Source organism: Sminthopsis crassicaudata, chromosome 2 (assembly GCF_048593235.1).
Source record: "Sminthopsis crassicaudata isolate SCR6 chromosome 2, ASM4859323v1, whole genome shotgun sequence".
Lineage (NCBI taxonomy): Eukaryota > Metazoa > Chordata > Mammalia > Dasyuromorphia > Dasyuridae > Sminthopsis > Sminthopsis crassicaudata.
The window spans coordinates 588,636,117-588,655,128 of NC_133618.1; the positions used below are offsets into that span (position 1 = coordinate 588,636,117).

A 19,012-nucleotide genomic window follows, 5' to 3' on the forward strand; every position below is an offset into this window, starting at 1 on the left:
CACTGACTTCAGCTTTATCTCTTCATTCTTTCTAAGTTTTCTTAGGGCTAATAAAGTGCTCTTGCTCCCAGAAATGCTCTTTTTTATTTATTTTTCATCATTCCATTTTTTTTATTAGTTAGTATTAGTATTTATTTACTCTTTTGAAGAGTAATTTACAATAGATTTCTGAAAATTATAATAAAAAGGTCTAAAATCTTGTTTGGAATTTTTATAGTTCTTATTCAGAATAATTTTTGAGGTTTATTAAGAATAATTCACTTGTCAGCCTTTTAAGGTTTACAAAGTTCTTTCTTGACTATATTCATATGAGTTAAGTATTATCCCTTTTTATTGATTTTTAAAATTTTGATTATTTTATTTAAGAAAACTGGTATACTGTGTTAAAGTAACTTACTTGTCTAAGTTAAATCTCAGAGTTAGGGCCTAAACTAAAGTCGTCTTTTTTTAACTCCAAAATGAGTGACTTTGATCTGTTGTTATGATATTGTAGAAAGAATACTGGTTTTAGATGAGAAGATCTCAATTCAAAAGCTGTCCTTGTTACCTCAAATCCAACCTCCCATCTCCAACTGCCTTTTAAACATCTAAACTAGATGTCCAATAGACAACTTAAACTCTTTATGCCCAAAACAGAATTCAGTGATCTTTTCCTCTAACTCTTTCTTCCCCCTCCCCACCATTCCACACTCACTTTATTATTGTACAAGGAAATTTCACTCTTTTAGTTTTTTTTTTTTTTGTCTTGCAACCTAGGATTCATAATAGATCTCTCACTCTCTCACCCCCCATATCAAGTTGTTCCCAAGGCCTGTAGATTTAAATTTGCAACATCTACTGAATACACCTCCTCTTTTCTGGCACTGTAGTCACTCCAGTGTGGACCCTCATCACCTCACCCTTTGATTACTACAATTGCCAGCAGCCTGCAGGTGGGTCTTCCTGCCTCCAGGCCCTCCAGGTCAATACATTACTAATTAGTCATGAAAATGAATTTTCCCCCTAAAACTTCAGTCTAATCTTGCCATTCCCCTATGGAATAAACTCCCTTAGCTTCCTGTTGCCTCCAGGAGCAAATGCAGAATGCTTCAGATTCTTGTCTTGTATCTTATCCCCCAACTTGTCCTCTCTGATCAGTCAAGTTGCCTTCCTCTGCTTTTGACTACTAACCTCCCTGGCTTCCTTTAAGTCTTAACTAAAACACCGGCTCCCACAGTAAGCCTTCCCTTATCCCTCCTAATTCCAATGCCTTTCTTGTGTTAATTATTTCTTATTGGTCCTATATATAGGTTGTGCATATCGTGTGTGTGTATGTGTGCACACACATACACCTTTGTATCCTGTCTCCTTCATTCTATGGAAAGCTCCTTGAGCACAGGAACTGTCTTTTGCCTCACTTTGTATCTGTTAATATAATGTCTGCTACATAGCAATCTCTTAATAAATGTTTACTGAATTGAATCTTGAGTTTCTTCATCTATAAAATGAGATAAATTAGAGAAAGTTCCTTCTCTAAATCTTTGGCCATATAAACCTAATAACATAATACTTTTCAATAAGTGTGTTGGGATTATAAGTAAGGTACTTGTAGACCTTTAGAGACATTAGTAATAGCTGCTAAGTAGCACAATAGATCCATTGCTAATTTGATATCAAGAAGACCTGATTTCTGGGCAGCTAGGTGGCGCAATGGATAGAGCACCAGCCTTGAATTCAGGAGGTGGTCTCAGACATTTAATACTTCCTAGCTGTGTGACCCTGGGCAAGTCACTTAACCCCAGCCTCAGGGGAGGGGGAAAAAAAAAAAACAAAAAACAAGACCTGATTTAAAATCCTACTTCAGAGGCTAATAGTATGACCCCAGAAAAGTCACTTAAACTCTTCATCTGTAAAAGGCACTTACCTCCTGGGGTGGTTATGAGGATAAAATTCTTTGTAAATCATAAGGTACTACATGAATTATTTTTATCATTATTATTATGGTACAAAACAGGGAAAATTAGTGAATATATGGCTCTCATACAATAAAGCAGACATTTTGTTGGCTCTACTTTCAAATATTGGACTTTCTAATGATAGTGTAAGGATAAGATTGTAAATCAATGTCTTTATTTAAATCTTTAATTGTTTCCTAGCTCTTCACTATAACAAATTTGATAAATATAAAATACAAAGAATTTTCAGAGATGTTGCTTGATATGAATTCTCCCTCCCCCCAAAAAAATCTCCAAATGACTCTTCTATTTAGAATGTTCTTCAAATGGTTAGTTATCAGAGAAAATGAAAATGAGAAATGTGCATGGTATTTAATTGAAGAAAAACATTTGGTGACTTTGTAAACTACTCCAAGTTTCAGCATTCATTGCTCAAAAAAGGGGAAAAAAAACTAGATTTGCTCAAATTTTTCCCAGACAAATATTTTGTTTTTGGGGAAAAGAACTCCTTAGTTTTGAAACCTGATTAGCTTTTAGAGTTAAGCTCATGGAGAATAATTGATAACATTTTTCAGCATGTGTGGTAGATGAATCTTGAGCTGATAGGACATTCTAATTCATATAAAATTTTAAGACAATCTCATCATCATCTAATTTATTTTTTGACAAATACTTAGGAATCAGCTGCTTGTGTATGTTTGCTGGAAAATTGTGGTCAAAAAGTCAAACAATAAAAGACCAGAGTTCAAGCAAGTTCACATCAATGTTTATGTTAATTTTTTAAACATTTGTTTTGCTGATAGATTATATAGTAGCTTTGACTGAAGAGGAATGCATTCTAAAATGAAAACATCTTAAGGAGCTGGGTTTTTTGTTTTGTTTTGTTTTGGTTTGGTTTTTTTGGTGGAGGTTGTTTTTGTTGTTGTTGTTTTTAAATAATAACTTTGTTCCCCAGTACTACTTGATATTATCTAAATAACATGTTCAATCACTGGACTACTTAGACTGTGTAAACATATTTACATGATTGAAAGTTTATTTACATTAAGGAAAAGATTCTTTGGAGATGGAGTTTTTAAATTTAGTTTAAAATTTTTCTAAAATTAACTATAGAGACACATGAACAGGGCTATATTAAGGCTTTTGTTGACAGTAATTAACAGCGATAAATTATTTCTCCATGATAATGCTTGGCTTGTTCTGTAACATGGGTGCTGGGATGGCAGTGCAGTATGGCAAATGATTTCTTGAACCTGGTTTAGGCCGTGTGGTATTTAATTATAAACATATATAATGAGCTAAAAACACAATGAGATAGGGAACTCTGACACTCAAGGATTAAAAATGTATTTCCTTATATTGCAATAGCTTTTTAAAATAGTTGTACCATAAAATATCTTGGTTTGCTGTTCTAAAAGCATAGCCTTTTGTAAGCTATTAATGTGGAGCAGATTTATAACGTGTTTTCTTTTTAAATAAAAAATAATAAAAAGATTAAAAAAAACTTTTCTCAGAAAAACTTTACTAGCAATAAGTACTGTGCTTTGAATCCTTCCCCCCAAATTATCCTGGGAACATAAGACATTTAATCTACAGATTGAAATGCACATGGCTTGTATAAGCACTCTAAAAAAAATACTTGTGTCAGCCTATATGCAAGGCAAATAGTATTCTGTTGGAGCTCAACTAGTGTTAAGCAATAATAGTCTGTCTTTCTGACACAGGACCTGGCTATTTGTCTAATTACTGGTAAAGCAGATTTGGCAAATTGTGCTTCTTTCCTTCAGGCACTTGACCAGAATAAAATCATGAACTCTACTTAAAAAAAATTTTTTTTTTTTAAATCCTTCTTTTTGTTAATTTCTGGTTTGTAATCTTTCTTTTCTTATTTTTCGGTTTCTTATAGAAATCACCTTGTAGTGATTTTAAATAGGGTGCCAGTTCACTGTCCCTCAGACTGGGAGGGCCGGACTATAGTAAAAACAAAAACTCACACTCTCTCTCCGCCCCTCAGCCCATTTGCCATAACCTAGTGGACCACATAAAAGTCCTCAGCCCATCGCATCTGGCCCGAGGGCCATAGTTTGAAAACCCCTGATCTAGAGCATCACTATAAATGAATCCTTGCTTAGCACTGCTACATATTAATTAATTAACTGATTAATTATTAATAAGTCACAAATTATAAATTAATGCCATGGAAATGTCATACCCAGATGCTCCTTCACACTGATCACTGAAAACAGGCCAAAAATCTCAAAAATCACTACAAGGTGATTTCTATAAGAAACCGAAATAGTTTGAGGATCACTGTGTCTAGATTCTCATTTAGATTCTGGGGAAAAGTTTGATAATTTTATTGGTCTGGTATGTCATTAGTATGGTTCCTCCCTCTACTAGAACATAAGTCTATACAGAACATTTGTTGAACTGAGCAAGGCTTTTGATACTGTCTCTTATATTTCCCCAGTCACCAATGGATTGAATCAGGGCTGTGTGCTTGTTCTCATCTTTTTTAATGTGATGTTTCCAGTGTTGTTAGATGCCTTCACTAAAGAAGAAAAAGAACATCCAGGTCAGCTGCTGCACTGTGGAAAAACTGTTGTCACACTCAGTGAATCACCTGAAGCTGAGATGCAACTAAGCATCGCTTCTTTCCTGCTTGTGCTAATTTTGGCCTAAAAATCAACTCCAAGAACATAGAGGGCTTCCAGCAGACAGCATCACATCATCAATATATGAAACCTTTAATCACAGAAAATGGAGAAATTTTGAATGCTTGGAGAAGTTTGTTTACCTTGGCACAATGTACTTTCCAGAGATTTTCACATAGATAAGGAAATTAATACATTCATTGCCAGAATTAGCACTACATTTGGGAGTCTCCAAAGGAAAATGTGAGAGAGAAGATGTTTTAGGCTGCCTAGCAAACTGAAGCTCTACAGAGCCATTGTGCTAACATTGTTGTATGTCTGCGAAACCTGGAAGTCTACCAGTGCCATGCCAGAAAACTGAACAGCTTCCATTTGAATTGTCTTGGAAAGATTCTGAAGATCATCTGGCAAGATAAATTACCAGAGCTATCTTTTCTCAAGCTGAATTTCTAAGCCTTCGAACTCTTGCAGAGAATGAAGCCCTGTAGCCATGTAGCCAAATATATATTTACCTAAGACTGTATTACAAAAACCTTATACAAGGCAGTGCTCATATGGAGGCATGAAAAAGTGTTACCTGGACATTCTCAAGGTCTCAGAAGAATGTTAGTATTGATTGTGAGACAGGGAAGTCACTGGCACAGGACTGCCTAGTGTATCCACATCAAAAAGAAGGTGCTGTACTCTCTGAACAAAGGAGAATCATGACTATGCAAAAGAAACATGAAAGACATCTCCATGTCAAAGATCAAACAGGTTATTTGTGGCCAACTTATATTAGAGCTATCCAAGTTCTTATTGGACTGATGAACACAATCAAACACACTACCTACCCTGACCCTAACATTGTGATGTCATTGGTCTTAGATTATGAAGGATGAACAGTACTGCTACTGGTGTATAGGTTCTCATTGGCCATATACTAAAGTTTGCTTAGATCTATCATGTCTTTCCATTAATTGTCTTTTAGTTGTCACTTGTGATTTTGATTCTTTGGTAGTTAATGATTAATGTTTTATTTTTTATTTCCTGTTTTAGAACAGGGTTCTACAACTTCACTGGGATGTCTTAAAAGATTGATTCTGGTACAGCATTTTAGGATTATCCAAAGTGATACTCAATTACTAATCATGTATTAGCCTGTTTCTCTCCTTTTCAGTTTTGGCTTTAGCTCACTGTCCATCTTCAGGCAAGAGTGAAGAAGCATATCTTTCTAGCAGTTCATCTGAGAAGGATATGGTGATTTTGTTGGATTGTAAACGCAATGTGGCAGCAACCCTGAAGACAGATGCATTATTAGGCTGCTTTAGGAAAGAAATTGTATCCAGGACATTCTAGAAAGATGATGTTCTTTCTGTACTTTGTCCTGACCAGAGTAGATCTAGAATTTCTTATTCAATTCTAGGTAAATTTTAGAAAGGGAATTGTTATAGAAGATGTCCAGGGAAGGACTGACAGTATGATAAAGGACCTTCAGTTAGTGCTACATAAAGATCAGTTGAAAGAACTAGATATGTTTAGCATAGAGAAGAGAACCTGGACAGAATAAAGACTGTCCCACTTAAGATGATTTAGATGTTTTCTTCAAAGTGCCTGAGGGTTTAACTAGGATCATTTGTTAGATGTTGTAAAGAAGAAAAAAAACTTCCTTGTGATTTGAGCTATCCAAAGGTGCAACAAGCTGCCTTGGGCAGGAGTGAGTTCCCTCTCACTAGGGCTCTCTAGACAGACAGAAATTCTCTTATCATTCCTAGAGTGAGGAGATAAAGATTCTGGTTTTAAGATTAGATAAGCTTTAAAGTCCCTTTCAATTCCTAAGATTCTGTCCTTATCCAAATATGTCTTCATTGTCTCTCTCCACTTTCAGCTTTCTCTCCTCCTCCTTTTCCTTTATCTGTCCTCCTCTTTCTTCCTATCCCCTCTTCCTCCTTTGTTTTGCTCTTAGTTCTGCCCTTGACCAAGTAGAACAAGTCCAGTTCCTCTCTCTTATATGACAAGCCTTCAGATCTTTAAAGAGAATTTTTGTATCCCTGCTAATTACATATGAATATATGACAAAACATTTATTGAATTATTGTGTGCTAAACATAGGAGTTGTAACAAGTCAGATCTTTCCCTCAAGAAGTTTATATTCTAATGAGGGAAGACAGTGTATGAAAAGGGAAAGAAGTACATGAATAGCAGCATATTTTGGAAATGTCTAGAAAGTGACAAATAGGCCTGCTTCTTGGCATGATAAGGCCATGACTCATCTACCAGAGCCCAGTGTCCCAGAAGCAGGGTCCAAATTTCTAAAGGAGGAGTTAAGAATAAGGAGGATTGTGAATGACACTTTGCTTAGCTTTTTCTTCATATTAAATAAGCACAATTTCTTCAGTTGATCCTTATATGTTCTTAGATTTCTCGACATCTATTAAATCCATGGTATAATTACTTATTTCGTAAAAGGAGAAATAGGCTTTTTATATAATGACCTTGCAATAAATGACAGTTTTATGGGAAGAAAAATTAATGCTTGTCATTTTCTTGTTAGTTTAAGGTCAGAGCCTACCATAATGATTTTCATATTTGAGAACTACTCCTTTCACTTATTTCTTAATATTTAAAATAATAAATTTCTTCAGGTGTCACAAATTGATTGACCGTATTTGATCTTTCCTATCCAGAATTTTAAAAATTTTAAAAATTTGTCTTCAATACCATTTTTTCCCTTTCTTTAGTACTGTCAGATCTTGATGGTAAGGTAACTAGTAAATATTTTTATTTCCTTCATATGTGGATACAGTTTCCCTGAATCTTCTAATGCTTTCTACCCTTACTTCCCCCTTCCCCTGACCAAAACTTTGTACACTTTTAAAAAAATTATAATTTATATTTTTAAATTTTATTTTTTAATTAATTTTTATAATTATAACATTTTTTGACAGTTCATATGCATAGGTAATTTTTTTTTTTTTTTTTACAATATTATCCCTTATACTCCCATCTGTTCTGAATTTTTCCCCTTCTTCCCTCCATTCCCTCCCCTAGATGGCAGGCATTCCCATACATATTAAATATGTTATAATATATCCTAGGTACAATATATATGTGCAGAACCAAATTTTGTTGTTGTTGCAAAGGAAGAATTATATTCGAAAGGTAAAAATAATCTGGGAAGAAAAACAAAAAAAACAAACAAAAAAATGCTCACAGTTTATACTCATTTCCCAGTGTTCCTTTTCTGGATGTAGCTGATTCTGTCCATCATTGATCAATTGGAATTGGATTAGTTCTTCTCTATGTTGAAGATATCCAGTTCCATCAGAACATCCTCATACAGTATCATTGTTGAAGTGTATAATGATCTCCTAATTCTGCTCGTTTCACTCAGCATCAGTTGATTTAAGTCTCTCCAAGCCTCTCTGTATTCCTCCTGTTGGTCATTTCTTACAGAGCAATAATATTCCATAACATTCATATACCATAGTTTACCCAACCATTCTCCAATTGATGGACATCCATTCATCTTCCAGCTTCTAGCCATTATGAAAAGGGCTGCCACAAACATTTTGGCACATACAGGTCCCTTTCCCTTCTTTAGTATTTCCTTGGGACATAAGCCCAGTAGTAGCACTGCTGGGTCAAAGGGTATGCACATTTTGATAACTTTTTGGGCATAATTCCAGATTGCTCTCCAGAATGGTTGGATTTTTTCACAACTCCACCAACAATGCATCAGTGTCCCAGTTTTCCCACAGCCCCTCCAACATTCATCGTTATTTGTTCCTGTCATCTTAGCCAATCTGACAGGTGTGTAATGATATCTCAGAGTTGTCTTAATTTGCATTTCTCGGATCAATAGTGATTTGGAACTCTGTTTCATATGAGTGGAAATAGTTTTAATTTCATCATCTGAAAACTGTCTGTTCATATCCTTTGACCATTTATCAATCGGAGAATGGCTTGATTTCTTATAAATTAAAGTCAATTCTCTGTATATTTTGGAGATGAGGCCTTTATCAGAACCTTTACCTGTAAAAATGTTTTCCCAATTTGTTACTTCCCTTTTAATCTTGTTTGCATTAGTTTTGTTTGTGCAGAAACTTTTTAATTTGATGTAATCAAAATGTTCTATTTTGTGATCAATAATGGTCTCTAGTTCTCCTTTGGACACAAATTCCTTTCCACAAGTCTGAGAGGTAAACTATCCTATGTTCCTCTAATTTATTTATGATTTCATTCTCTATGCCTAAATCTTGGACCCATTTTGATCTTATCTTAGTATGTGGTGTTAAATGTAGGTCCATGCCTAGTTTCTGCCATTATAATTTACATTTATATTTAGTTTCTGAAGTGCCATTCTTTTTTCCCTCTGAGGCAGTTAGGGTTAAATGACTTGCCCAGGGTCACACAGCTAGAACGTATTAAATGTCTGAGACCAGATTCGAGGTCCTCTTGATTTCAGGGCTGGGGCTCTATCCATGTGCCACCTAGTTGCTTCTGAAGTGCCATTCTTGCAATAATGTAGTAAAGTATTTCTGCAGGAATTCTTCCCATGTTTTGTAGGTGAAGAGGTTTGAGTCAAACTGATAAGTAATTTAGTCTAAACTAGGAAGTCCAGGCTTCAGACTTTCACTCTTTCTATGGCATTCTATTGCTTTTCTAAAGTTATCTGGTAAAACTGGGATAAAAACAGATTCCTTTTTAAAAATTCCTTATGATCAAATATTTTTGATGTAGTTTTTGATTATATTTTCATCCTTTCCCTAATTATGTGGTTTTCCAATAATTTTGTACTGATGCTACAGAATGAATGGGTGAATCAATAAATGAATGAAAATCATTTATTAAGCGCTTTACTGGGGATACAAATAGAAAAGTAAAGACAGTCCCTGTCCTCAAAAAGCTCACATTCTAATAGTAGAGGTAAAATGTATGGAAAGTTGCAACCACAGGTGAGATACCAAGGACCCATATAGCAAAGCAAATGGAAATATTTCTTTAATGTCATTTCCACTGATAAAATCATGCTAGTTTCTGATGTTAAATTATTTGGCAGTGGCAAGAATTTCCTTTTCTGGGTCTTCAGTAGCTGTCTCCATAGCAGTATTGATGTATTGACATCAAAAGAATAAAAATTATAGATTATCAATCCAAAGACTATGAGAAGACTTGTGTTAGGTATAGTGTTATTTCCAACAATGACACTGATAAAAGGCGATTTAAAGACATTGTCAAAAATGGATATGAGCAGGAAACAAGTATGCCTCGCATGTAATAAGAGTAAGGGATGAACAGCCCAAATTCCATACTACTACTTAAGAGATAGTAAAATAAACAGAGGACCGTCTCCAATACATTGAATATACTCTATAGAGGATTTCTTTAGGAAAAAAAAAAATACAGGTAACAGCCATACAGGATAAAAAGTGAATGGGTCCAGTCAATGATGGTGAATTAAATCCATAATAGTAATATTATGAATCAACTGTCATATTGAAGTACTTGGGGCATAGTGTTATTTTATATCTTGCGTAATTTTAACAACAGACTGGATATGGATTTTGCCAAAGGGGTCAAGTGGCAAGTGTGAATTATTTGAAACAAAATTAATATTTGCATTAAAGAAATTAATATGGCCTTATGGATTTTAGAACTCAAGAATAGCATAATATATAGGAATTTTATTATAATGCCTCCTAAAAGTAGTTATAGTTGGGGGTGTGCTGGACTCAATTCAAATCAGCTCACAATACTAAAATTTATTAAATTTTTATTATGAGCATGTACACCCTATAAATTGGCAAAGTTTACAAATTAAGGCTTAATTTATTATTTTGTTGATATCTAGACTTAAAGTACTAGTGAAAATGTTAATAAATATATAGATTAGGGGCAGTTAGATGGCACAGTGGATAGAGCCCCATCCCTGAATTCAGGAGGACCTGAGTTCAAATTTGGCCTCAGACATTTAACCCTTCCTAGCTGTTTGACCTTGGGCAAGTCACTTAACCCCAATTGCCTCAGCAAAAAATAAATATATAGAATTAAATTTTAAAATGTTGTCATGCATACAATTCTCCCCCACCTTCTCCCCTGCCCCTGCCAAGGAATCAGTTATTAAACATTTACTTACTAGTACATCTTTGATTACAGAGCACAAAATAATTGGGTGGCTTCAAATGTCTGTGTGATTATGACTTCTACTGATAATCTACTAATGGTATGTTGATAATCTAGCAAAAAAGATGTTGTCTTAAAAGTAATGATTAATCAAGTGAACTCAATGATCCTGATGGAAGCATAATAGCTCCATGTTTCCCTATTCATTTAATTCCTTTGTTTGGGAACCATGTAGTGGCTTAGCTTTTGAAAAACAGCCAAGCCAAGAAAATTCCAGTAACAAATTGAAAGACTTCAGAGAAACAGGACATAATTGTCAGATGTTCCTCACATTTTGCTATTGATGTTCCTGCTAAAAATTCTCCAAGTTCTATAATTCCTTTAGGCCTTTCTTGTTCCTTCTCTTTCTACTGTAGTTAACTCTCCTACCATAGCACTGTTATGGTGGTTGACTACGATTTTAAACATTATGAATAAAATAGCCTTGACCAAAAAAAGAAATGCTAAGTTTGTACAATTTGTTGTTTTGTTTTGTCAAGGGTTTTCTTTTTTTCTTTTTTTTTCCCCTTTTCTTCTTTTAGTTAATGTCATGAATCATCATCTGCTAATAATCATCTGATTCTTTTGACAGAGATATGTTTAGGAGATTTGTCCTCTGAATTTTAGGAAGGGTCAGAATAGAAATAAGTTGAGTTTCTTGACTTTATCCTGTCATTGTGAATATACCAAACTATCCAATCAACAAATGAAATGGAATTTACTGTCAGTAGTTGTCAGGCTGATAGCTGCCATTTCCTTGACAAGATGGCCGACACTAAAATGCTTCTGAAACTTCCTTATGCCAAGTGTGTTGAAACCTTTCCTTATCTTAATCTGAGCCATTTGTAATGAATGTGGTCCCATAATGGTGACATTGACAAGCACTAATCTTCAACAAGAAACAATAATAGAAGAATGTTGCTTTACTTTGGCTGAAGTCTAGTGACTTGACATTGGTTAGAGTAACATTAATGTCTTTTTGCTGGGCTTTATCATCAGCACTCCCCCTCCCCCAATTGTTGCATGATCATACCATTGGGCAGATAAATTGTTAAGAGATTAAAAGTTTTGATTGGCCGCTCATGCTTTTGCAGTATATAAAGGCTTTAAAAGATTGACAGTAATTTACTAACTTGTTCTGGTCATTTGTACTAAACTTCCTTGTGTCTGACCTTTCTCGAATTAGTGTTGTTAAGATTGAGAAAGAGATTTTGCCTGAAGCTTTTTTTGTTAAAGATACTAAAGATGATATCATTATTAGGAATATATCATTCTTAAAATTAGCCCCTTAACATATTTTGTATATCGAGTCAGAATTGCTTGAGCAGAATAAGATTATTATTTTTAAAAATTGACAAAATTGTTCCTTTCCTTGCCTTCCCTCCCCTCCCTTCCCCTCCCCTCTCCTCCCCTCCCTTTCTCTCTCTCCTCCTCTTCCCTCCTCTCCCCTCCCCTCCCCTCCCCTTCCCTTCCCTTTCTTTCCTTTCCTTTCCTTTCTCTTCTCCTTCCCCTCCCTTCCTTTAATTTGTATTGCTTAAGAAAACTATTTCCCTAAACACAAGGCTATTACATTTTCAAATCCACTTATTTGATTTTCACAAAGCATTTATTGAGAAGGTGCCATACAAGACTGATAATTGATATGTTTATCCTGTGTTAATTATTATGAAGGATACAAAGAATAAGTTGTATTTTCTGACCTCCAAAACTTCTAAGAGGAGAGATGAGAGAGAAGATAAGTATATCAAGCAAGAATTCAAACCCAAACTTTAATTTAAAAAAACACAACTTTTGTCAACTCCAAGGAAATAGGAATTCCAAAGGCTGAAACTGGACATCTTCATGACCTGAGGAACATTCTGGAAAAAACAAAAAACATTTTGTTTTACTATTAAATTTAATTTTTTTCATGATTTAGAATTGTAAGAAATTGTATTAGCTTTTTTTTTTTTTTGGCTATCCCTAACAGATATTTTAAAATTTTACTTTTGCTGTTGAAAACACAAAATAATTTATTTTCTTTATTTATGTTAAGATAGCATCCTTTTTCAAAGAGCCATTGGAGAAGGATATTGTATGATTATAGATATATACAATCTTTTATAGCTCTAAATCTAGAACACCCTAGGTTAGAGGTCATCTTATTCAACTCCTTTGTTTAATAGGTCCAGACGGTCAAGGCAGACAAAGGAACAGAGTTGAATGAAACTTGTAGCCAAGTACCCTTAATCCAAACCAAGCAATCTCACTCCTGTAATGCCCTTTCCCTCTTCATCTATATAGTTCATATTCTATATAAATTTCATATTAAAACAACCTTTGTAAATTTTGCTCATAAAAATATGTCAATTAAATAAAATTCGCAGACTTTGGATATTGTTAAATTGATGCTGAGAGCAATCCAGACATCATATATACTTTCATTTTAATATTTCAATTGTTTCAGTGATAACATGTGTAACTGAATTATTAATAATGTACTGTCATATTTGTATAGGAATATCTATGGTATTCCAAAATAATGAAGATTTTCCCTAGTTAGTGGTAATATGCTCGCCATAGTAATGTTATAAAAAGACTAAATTTACAAATCTGAGTTAATATATTTTACAAGCTTTTTTTGTCAATTATCTTCTCTATTTGAGTTTTATACACTGTAGTTAGGATTCCAAGTAAAGCTTCAGTTCTTGGCATGGTTTTTGATATTATTCTAAAGGACATATCCTTATCTGACTTACTATGTTTGTGATTATTTTTTATAATATTCTTTCTATAAAGATATTCCACAATTCAGTTGTTGAATTAAGTTGTTACCAAGATATTTGGAAACACTTCTCTGCTTTTAGAATTTATATACAGCATTTTTCTCTCAATCTCAGAGCCCTTTCTCCTCTATACAGAGCTCTCTTTCTGTCTTGGCTTTCCTTCACTTTTTGCCTTTTTCTCTTTTTGTCTCCCTTCTCTCACAGGCTCTTTGCTGTCTAACTTTAAATTGATTAAAACACATTAATTTTTAAATAGGTGTCACATATCCTTAACCAAGCACTAAAAGGTTGAGAAGGCTTCATGGTGTAGAGTCTTGATCCAAAACTAAGTGAGAAGAATTTTAAAAACAAGGGCTGCCCTTCATTAGCCCTCATGATAACTCCTGACAGGCTGTATGCACTTACGTTGCCATGCCAGGCCAGGGCAAGACCCACTGCCATGCACCATTTACCCTCTGTCAGCAGCTTCAGTCAGAGCTTGGGCAATACTGTACAGGCGAGTCTGTCATGCGTCAGCCTCAATTAAGCTCAGCTTGCTGTGCTTGGGAAAAGCAACAGCCTCCTGGTAAGCTTTTTTTTACCCCTTCATTCCCCCCTCCCCATTTTTCATTCAGCTCTCTCCAGCAACTCGTGTTTGATTTGGTGAAAGCATGTTCATGGTTTTTTAGCTTTTTACAAAGAGAAACGGTTTCAGAGGAAAGAACTCATATGCGTTCTGATGAGTCGATTTTACTCATGGAAATCTGTGTGGTTAACTTTGGAGTTTGTTGTTAAAGAGGGGAATTACAGTCAACCCTCACTGCCATTTGTACCAGTGCCAAACCTAGTCTTTGAGTATTATGAAGCAGGCCTTCTCACACAGTACAATAGCACTAGGCAGTCAATGTTGAAGTCCTTCAATTCTTTCCTCCACCTCATCTATTGTTTACTTGTGATCTGTCAATTAAGATGGTGGTAGCTTTCTTTTTTAAATGTAAAGTTAAAGCTAGCTTAAATAAACCTAAAGATGTATATATGATAAGCAGTTATATTTGTGTTACTATTTTGTCATTTATTACAAGATTTGGAAAAGAAGACCACCCTTGGCCTAACCCTGTTGAATGATTAGGTGATCACTCATGTATATATATATTATATATATCTTCTGGAATAAATTTTTCAGCATTATGTAGGAAAAACAAAATTTGTTATGTAATAATAAAAAGAGCTACTATAGCTTACTATACTTTAAGGTATAGTTAGACATTGTCACAGTTAAGCATCTTGAAGAATTTATAGAGATTTTATTGGGCTGGTCAATTTATAAAGTCAGGCGAATATAAGAGGCTATTGTCCGGTTGGTAACAAGCTGATGTTTGAAATAAATCAAAACAAAATAAATCCTGTGCGAACTTTTGCAGACAGAGGGAGTGCTTCATAGAGAGGAAGGCAAGGTCAACAACCACACAAGAGAAAAATAGGACAAAAATGTATGTGGGTGCTCCCCGCTTCTTCTTCTTCTTCTTTTTTTTTTTTTTTTTTTCATAAGCACAACTTCAACAGGAGGTAGTAGCTTTAAATAGAAACATATTGGTGGATCAATTTGAGAGAACAGATGGAGTATAAAGATAATGGGATTCAGATTTCCATAGTATATGGCAAATGGATCATCATTGAAATTGTTAACTGAAAAAAAAATTTAAATCCATAATTATCTAGAGTTGAAAATGATGATGGGTTGATTGCCAATAAGACAGGGTGGCATTTCAGAGATATTGGCTTTCTGTAGGACATACATTTGCATTAAGTGTAAAATTATTGAACATCTTGAATAGAAAATTATGATTCTCAGGAATCATCTCTTCTAGTGGTTTAGCAAGGGAAAGATTTTTGTGAGATACTATAGATGGAGAAATTTCCATTTGTGGATGGCAGCAGGTAGATCAATTAATATTTAGAAACTTTTCCATAGTATGACTCTTGAATGATATTGTCAAGAGAAGGTACAGTTAGTGCTTTCTATAACACATGAATCTTTTTACTTTGACGAGATTGATAATATTTCATATCATTTTGGATTGATTGTTCCTTAGCAAATTTGTCATTTGCTCGTTAGAAAAATAGTCCTTTGAAAAAGTGGACTTTCTTTTGTGATCCTTTAAATGAAAAATTTACATTATTCTAGGTATATGTATGTCAGAAAGGAAAGATTGAGAGAAATCAATAATTATGGATTTATAGATTTGAAATAAAACTTATTTAGAATGCTGGATTGAAACGGAAGAACGAGGGAGAGAAGGAAGAAGAGAGAGGGGGGAGGGAGGGAGAGAAAGAGAGAGGAAGGAGCAGGTACTATTCTAACTGCTTTACAATTATTGTCTCAATCATCAAAACAATCCTCTGAGATTATTATTTTATAGTTGAGGAAACGTAAGGCAAACAGAGGTGAAATGATTTGCTCAGCTGGCCAGGATTTGAGACTGAATCTTCCTGACTCCAGCTACAGTGTTCTGTTCAACAGTAGCAGTAATACAGGAATTGGACTTCAGAAGTTGCTAGTGTATCAGATCCATGTGTAGCATGTACTATATTCTGTAGTCTATTGGTAGTTCTCAAAAGCAAGTGACTCCTTTACTAGCTAAACTGTTTATTAATTCTTAGTACTTGTGTTTGTGACAGTTTAGATATAATTGACATAATTATAGTGATCTAGTGTTGACATTATTGTGACATGACTAAACCAAAGATTCTTTTGGCAGACAGACATGAGATAAGAACTCTAGGTCATTTGAGAATCATTTTTTCGTTTTTTTCCTGAAAATTCACAGCTAATTGTGATTTTGCATAGAAGCAAGAGAATGATCTTAGTTGCATTTGAAAAACTGTACAGTTTTTTAACTGATCCCAGACTGATTACTATTGAAAAAGCCAATATTCTCCTGGCAGCCAATATTTGGAAATCATGGAATATCCCAGAAGACCTAAATATTTCCAATAACTGAAAAGCAAATAAATGCCCATGGTGGGAATAGACAAGTTCTAACAGTTTTCTAGTAATAAATGGTGTGCTAGAATCAGTATGAAGAATATACATTTGATTGGCCAAAGAAGTGGGAAAACTTGTAGCAAGAATGAAAGAAAACAGATGATGCCTCAAGAATTGCATTGAAACTTCTGAGATACTAAAAAAAGAAGTGCGTTAGCATGTTGAATTAGTCACTGCAGAGAATCTAGGGAGAAATGAATAAAAATAGAATAGAATAAGAAGGAATATGTTGTGATCTATGTGCATCATTGAAATCATAGACCCATCAAAATCTTATTCATAGGGTCTCCTGAGTCTGAGCAAACTGAGCCCAAGTATAGTCAGGGAAGATTGTTTTCAGTGTTATATCACCCCTCTCATGTGCAGCTTGACTTCTTTTTTAGTCTGATTGATTTATTTGAAATCTTGTCATGTGAACTGTCCACACCAAACTACGGAAGTTGAGGGTTAGGGTTAGCAAATCGTAAAGTTAAGCACATAGCCTCCTTTCTAAGGAATGCAAAGTAATTTAAAAATAAAATCCCTTTGTGTTAAGGGTCTTTGAATAAAAGTGAAAATAGAAGACAGTAGAATAGTTATTAGATTCATCAATATCTACAGAAAGCACAGATTAAAGGATTTACAGTGGCTAGTTGAGAGATTTAAGAAACTAGAATGACTACAAAAGAAATTCAAGCATTCATTTTGAAAACAGATCAATAAGAAAATAATTGTTGTTTTAGGAGATGAATTTATATATATGTGTGTCTGTGTGTGTGTGTGTGTGTGTGTACGTAAATTCTTTTTTTCATTTACAAACATACAAAATAGGTTAATATGGTTATTGCATAAATGTAAACATTAGCTGAACTTGGATTTATTGTCTATGCTTATCTGTTATAAGCAACTGACATGCAGTGTGTCCTTATTTGGACTATTTGGCATCCCTATGCTTCTGTCATTCCACCTGAAAAATTGGTAGCTTATACAAACTTGACTAGCAAATATGAGAAAGAAATTTTGATTATTGCTGCCTGCTCAAAGCAACAAACACAAAATTGTGAGATAAAATTTCATATAATCATACTACACAAATATACTATCAATGGAATAAAATCCAGTTTAAGGTTAACTCTTTTCCCTAATTTTGTCACAATTCACAAATGGAAGGTATAAATTAGTCCCCCTACTAGATTTTTATGCACATGAATTATGTTTCTATAAATATTTATATATACATATATATATGTATATTTAATCTGTGTTTACTCACACTCAAACATAGATATACACAATTACAGATCCTCAGATTGGAAGACATCTCTGAAACCATCTAATTCAAGATTTAACCAAAAGAAATTCTCTTGTACAACATTCCCAGCAAAAGTTTTGTTTGTAGGACTTAAGGTATGAGAGTAACCCATTATCTCCCAAGCTAGTGTATTTCACTTTGGGGTAGCTCTAATTGTTAGGAAACATTTCCTTATGTTGAAGCAAATTTTTTTTCTTTACATCCTCCACTCCCTGTTCCCTGTTCTGTCTTTGGATAGAAGTCTTATCAGTCTTCCACATGACAGCTCTTCAAATACTTAAAATCAGTACCATGCCAACCGAGTAAGTCTTATCTTCTCTAAGCTAAACATCTCTAAGTTTCTTTAGTCACTCATCATATAGTTTGTTTTCAGATTTTTTCACCAAGGTGGTCACCCTTGTGTATGTGTACTCTTGCTTTTATTTTTTTCCTAAAATGTGATGCCCAGAACTCAATATAATTTTCCAGATGTGTTCTGAATAGGTTACAGTAATGAATTATTACTTTTGTTGTTATGATCAGTTTGTCTCTCTTTTTTATTTTAAATAGCTTTTTATTTTCAAAATATATGCAAAGGAAGTTTTCAACATTCATCCTTATAAAATCTTGTGTTCCAAATTTTTTCTTCTTCCCTTCTCCTACTCCCTCCCCTAGACAGCAAGTATTTCAATATATTTTAAACGTGCAATTCTTCTATATATATTTCCACAATTATCATGCTGCACAAGAAAAATCAGATCAAAAAGAGAAAAAAAATGAATAAGAAAACAAAAAGTAAGTAAACAACAAAAAAGGTGAAAATACTATGTTGTAATCCACAATCAGTCCCCGAAAAAGTCCTCTTTCTGGATGTAGATGACTCTTTCCATCACAAGTCTATTGGAACTGACCTGAATCACACCACTGTTGAAAAGAGCCCCGTGCATCAGAATTGATCGTCAGATAATCTTGTTGCTGCTGTATACAATGTTCTTTTGGTTCTACTTACTTCACTTAGCATCTGTCTCTCCAGACTGATTCTTTCTGAAGCGATCCTGCTGATTGTTTCTTATAGAACAAAAGTATTCCAATTTTTCTTTATCCCATTTAGTGCTAGATTTTTTTAAACTGCCATGTCACACTATTGACTCACATTGAGTTTTTAGTCCAACAAAACCAAAGTTCATAGATTCTGTTATATGAGGAACTTGTGATATTAT

At 34.2% G+C, this 19,012-nt stretch overlaps 1 protein-coding gene across 6 annotated transcripts in view; it reads left to right on the forward strand.

The window, feature by feature from the left end:
• VTI1A (vesicle transport through interaction with t-SNAREs 1A) overlaps positions 1–19,012 on the forward strand; it is a 421,992-nt gene that overhangs the window by 177,219 nt on the left and 225,761 nt on the right. Inside the window, exon 7 of one of the 6 annotated variants that reach the window (XM_074295622.1) lies at positions 4,468–4,746. The exons of the other annotated variants lie outside the window; for them this stretch is intronic. Within the exon in view, the coding sequence (XP_074151723.1) occupies positions 4,468–4,616 (149 nt within the window). The 3' untranslated portion in view covers positions 4,617–4,746. Of the gene's footprint in view, positions 1–4,467; positions 4,747–19,012 lie in introns of those variants that run through there. 6 annotated transcript variants of the gene reach the window in all.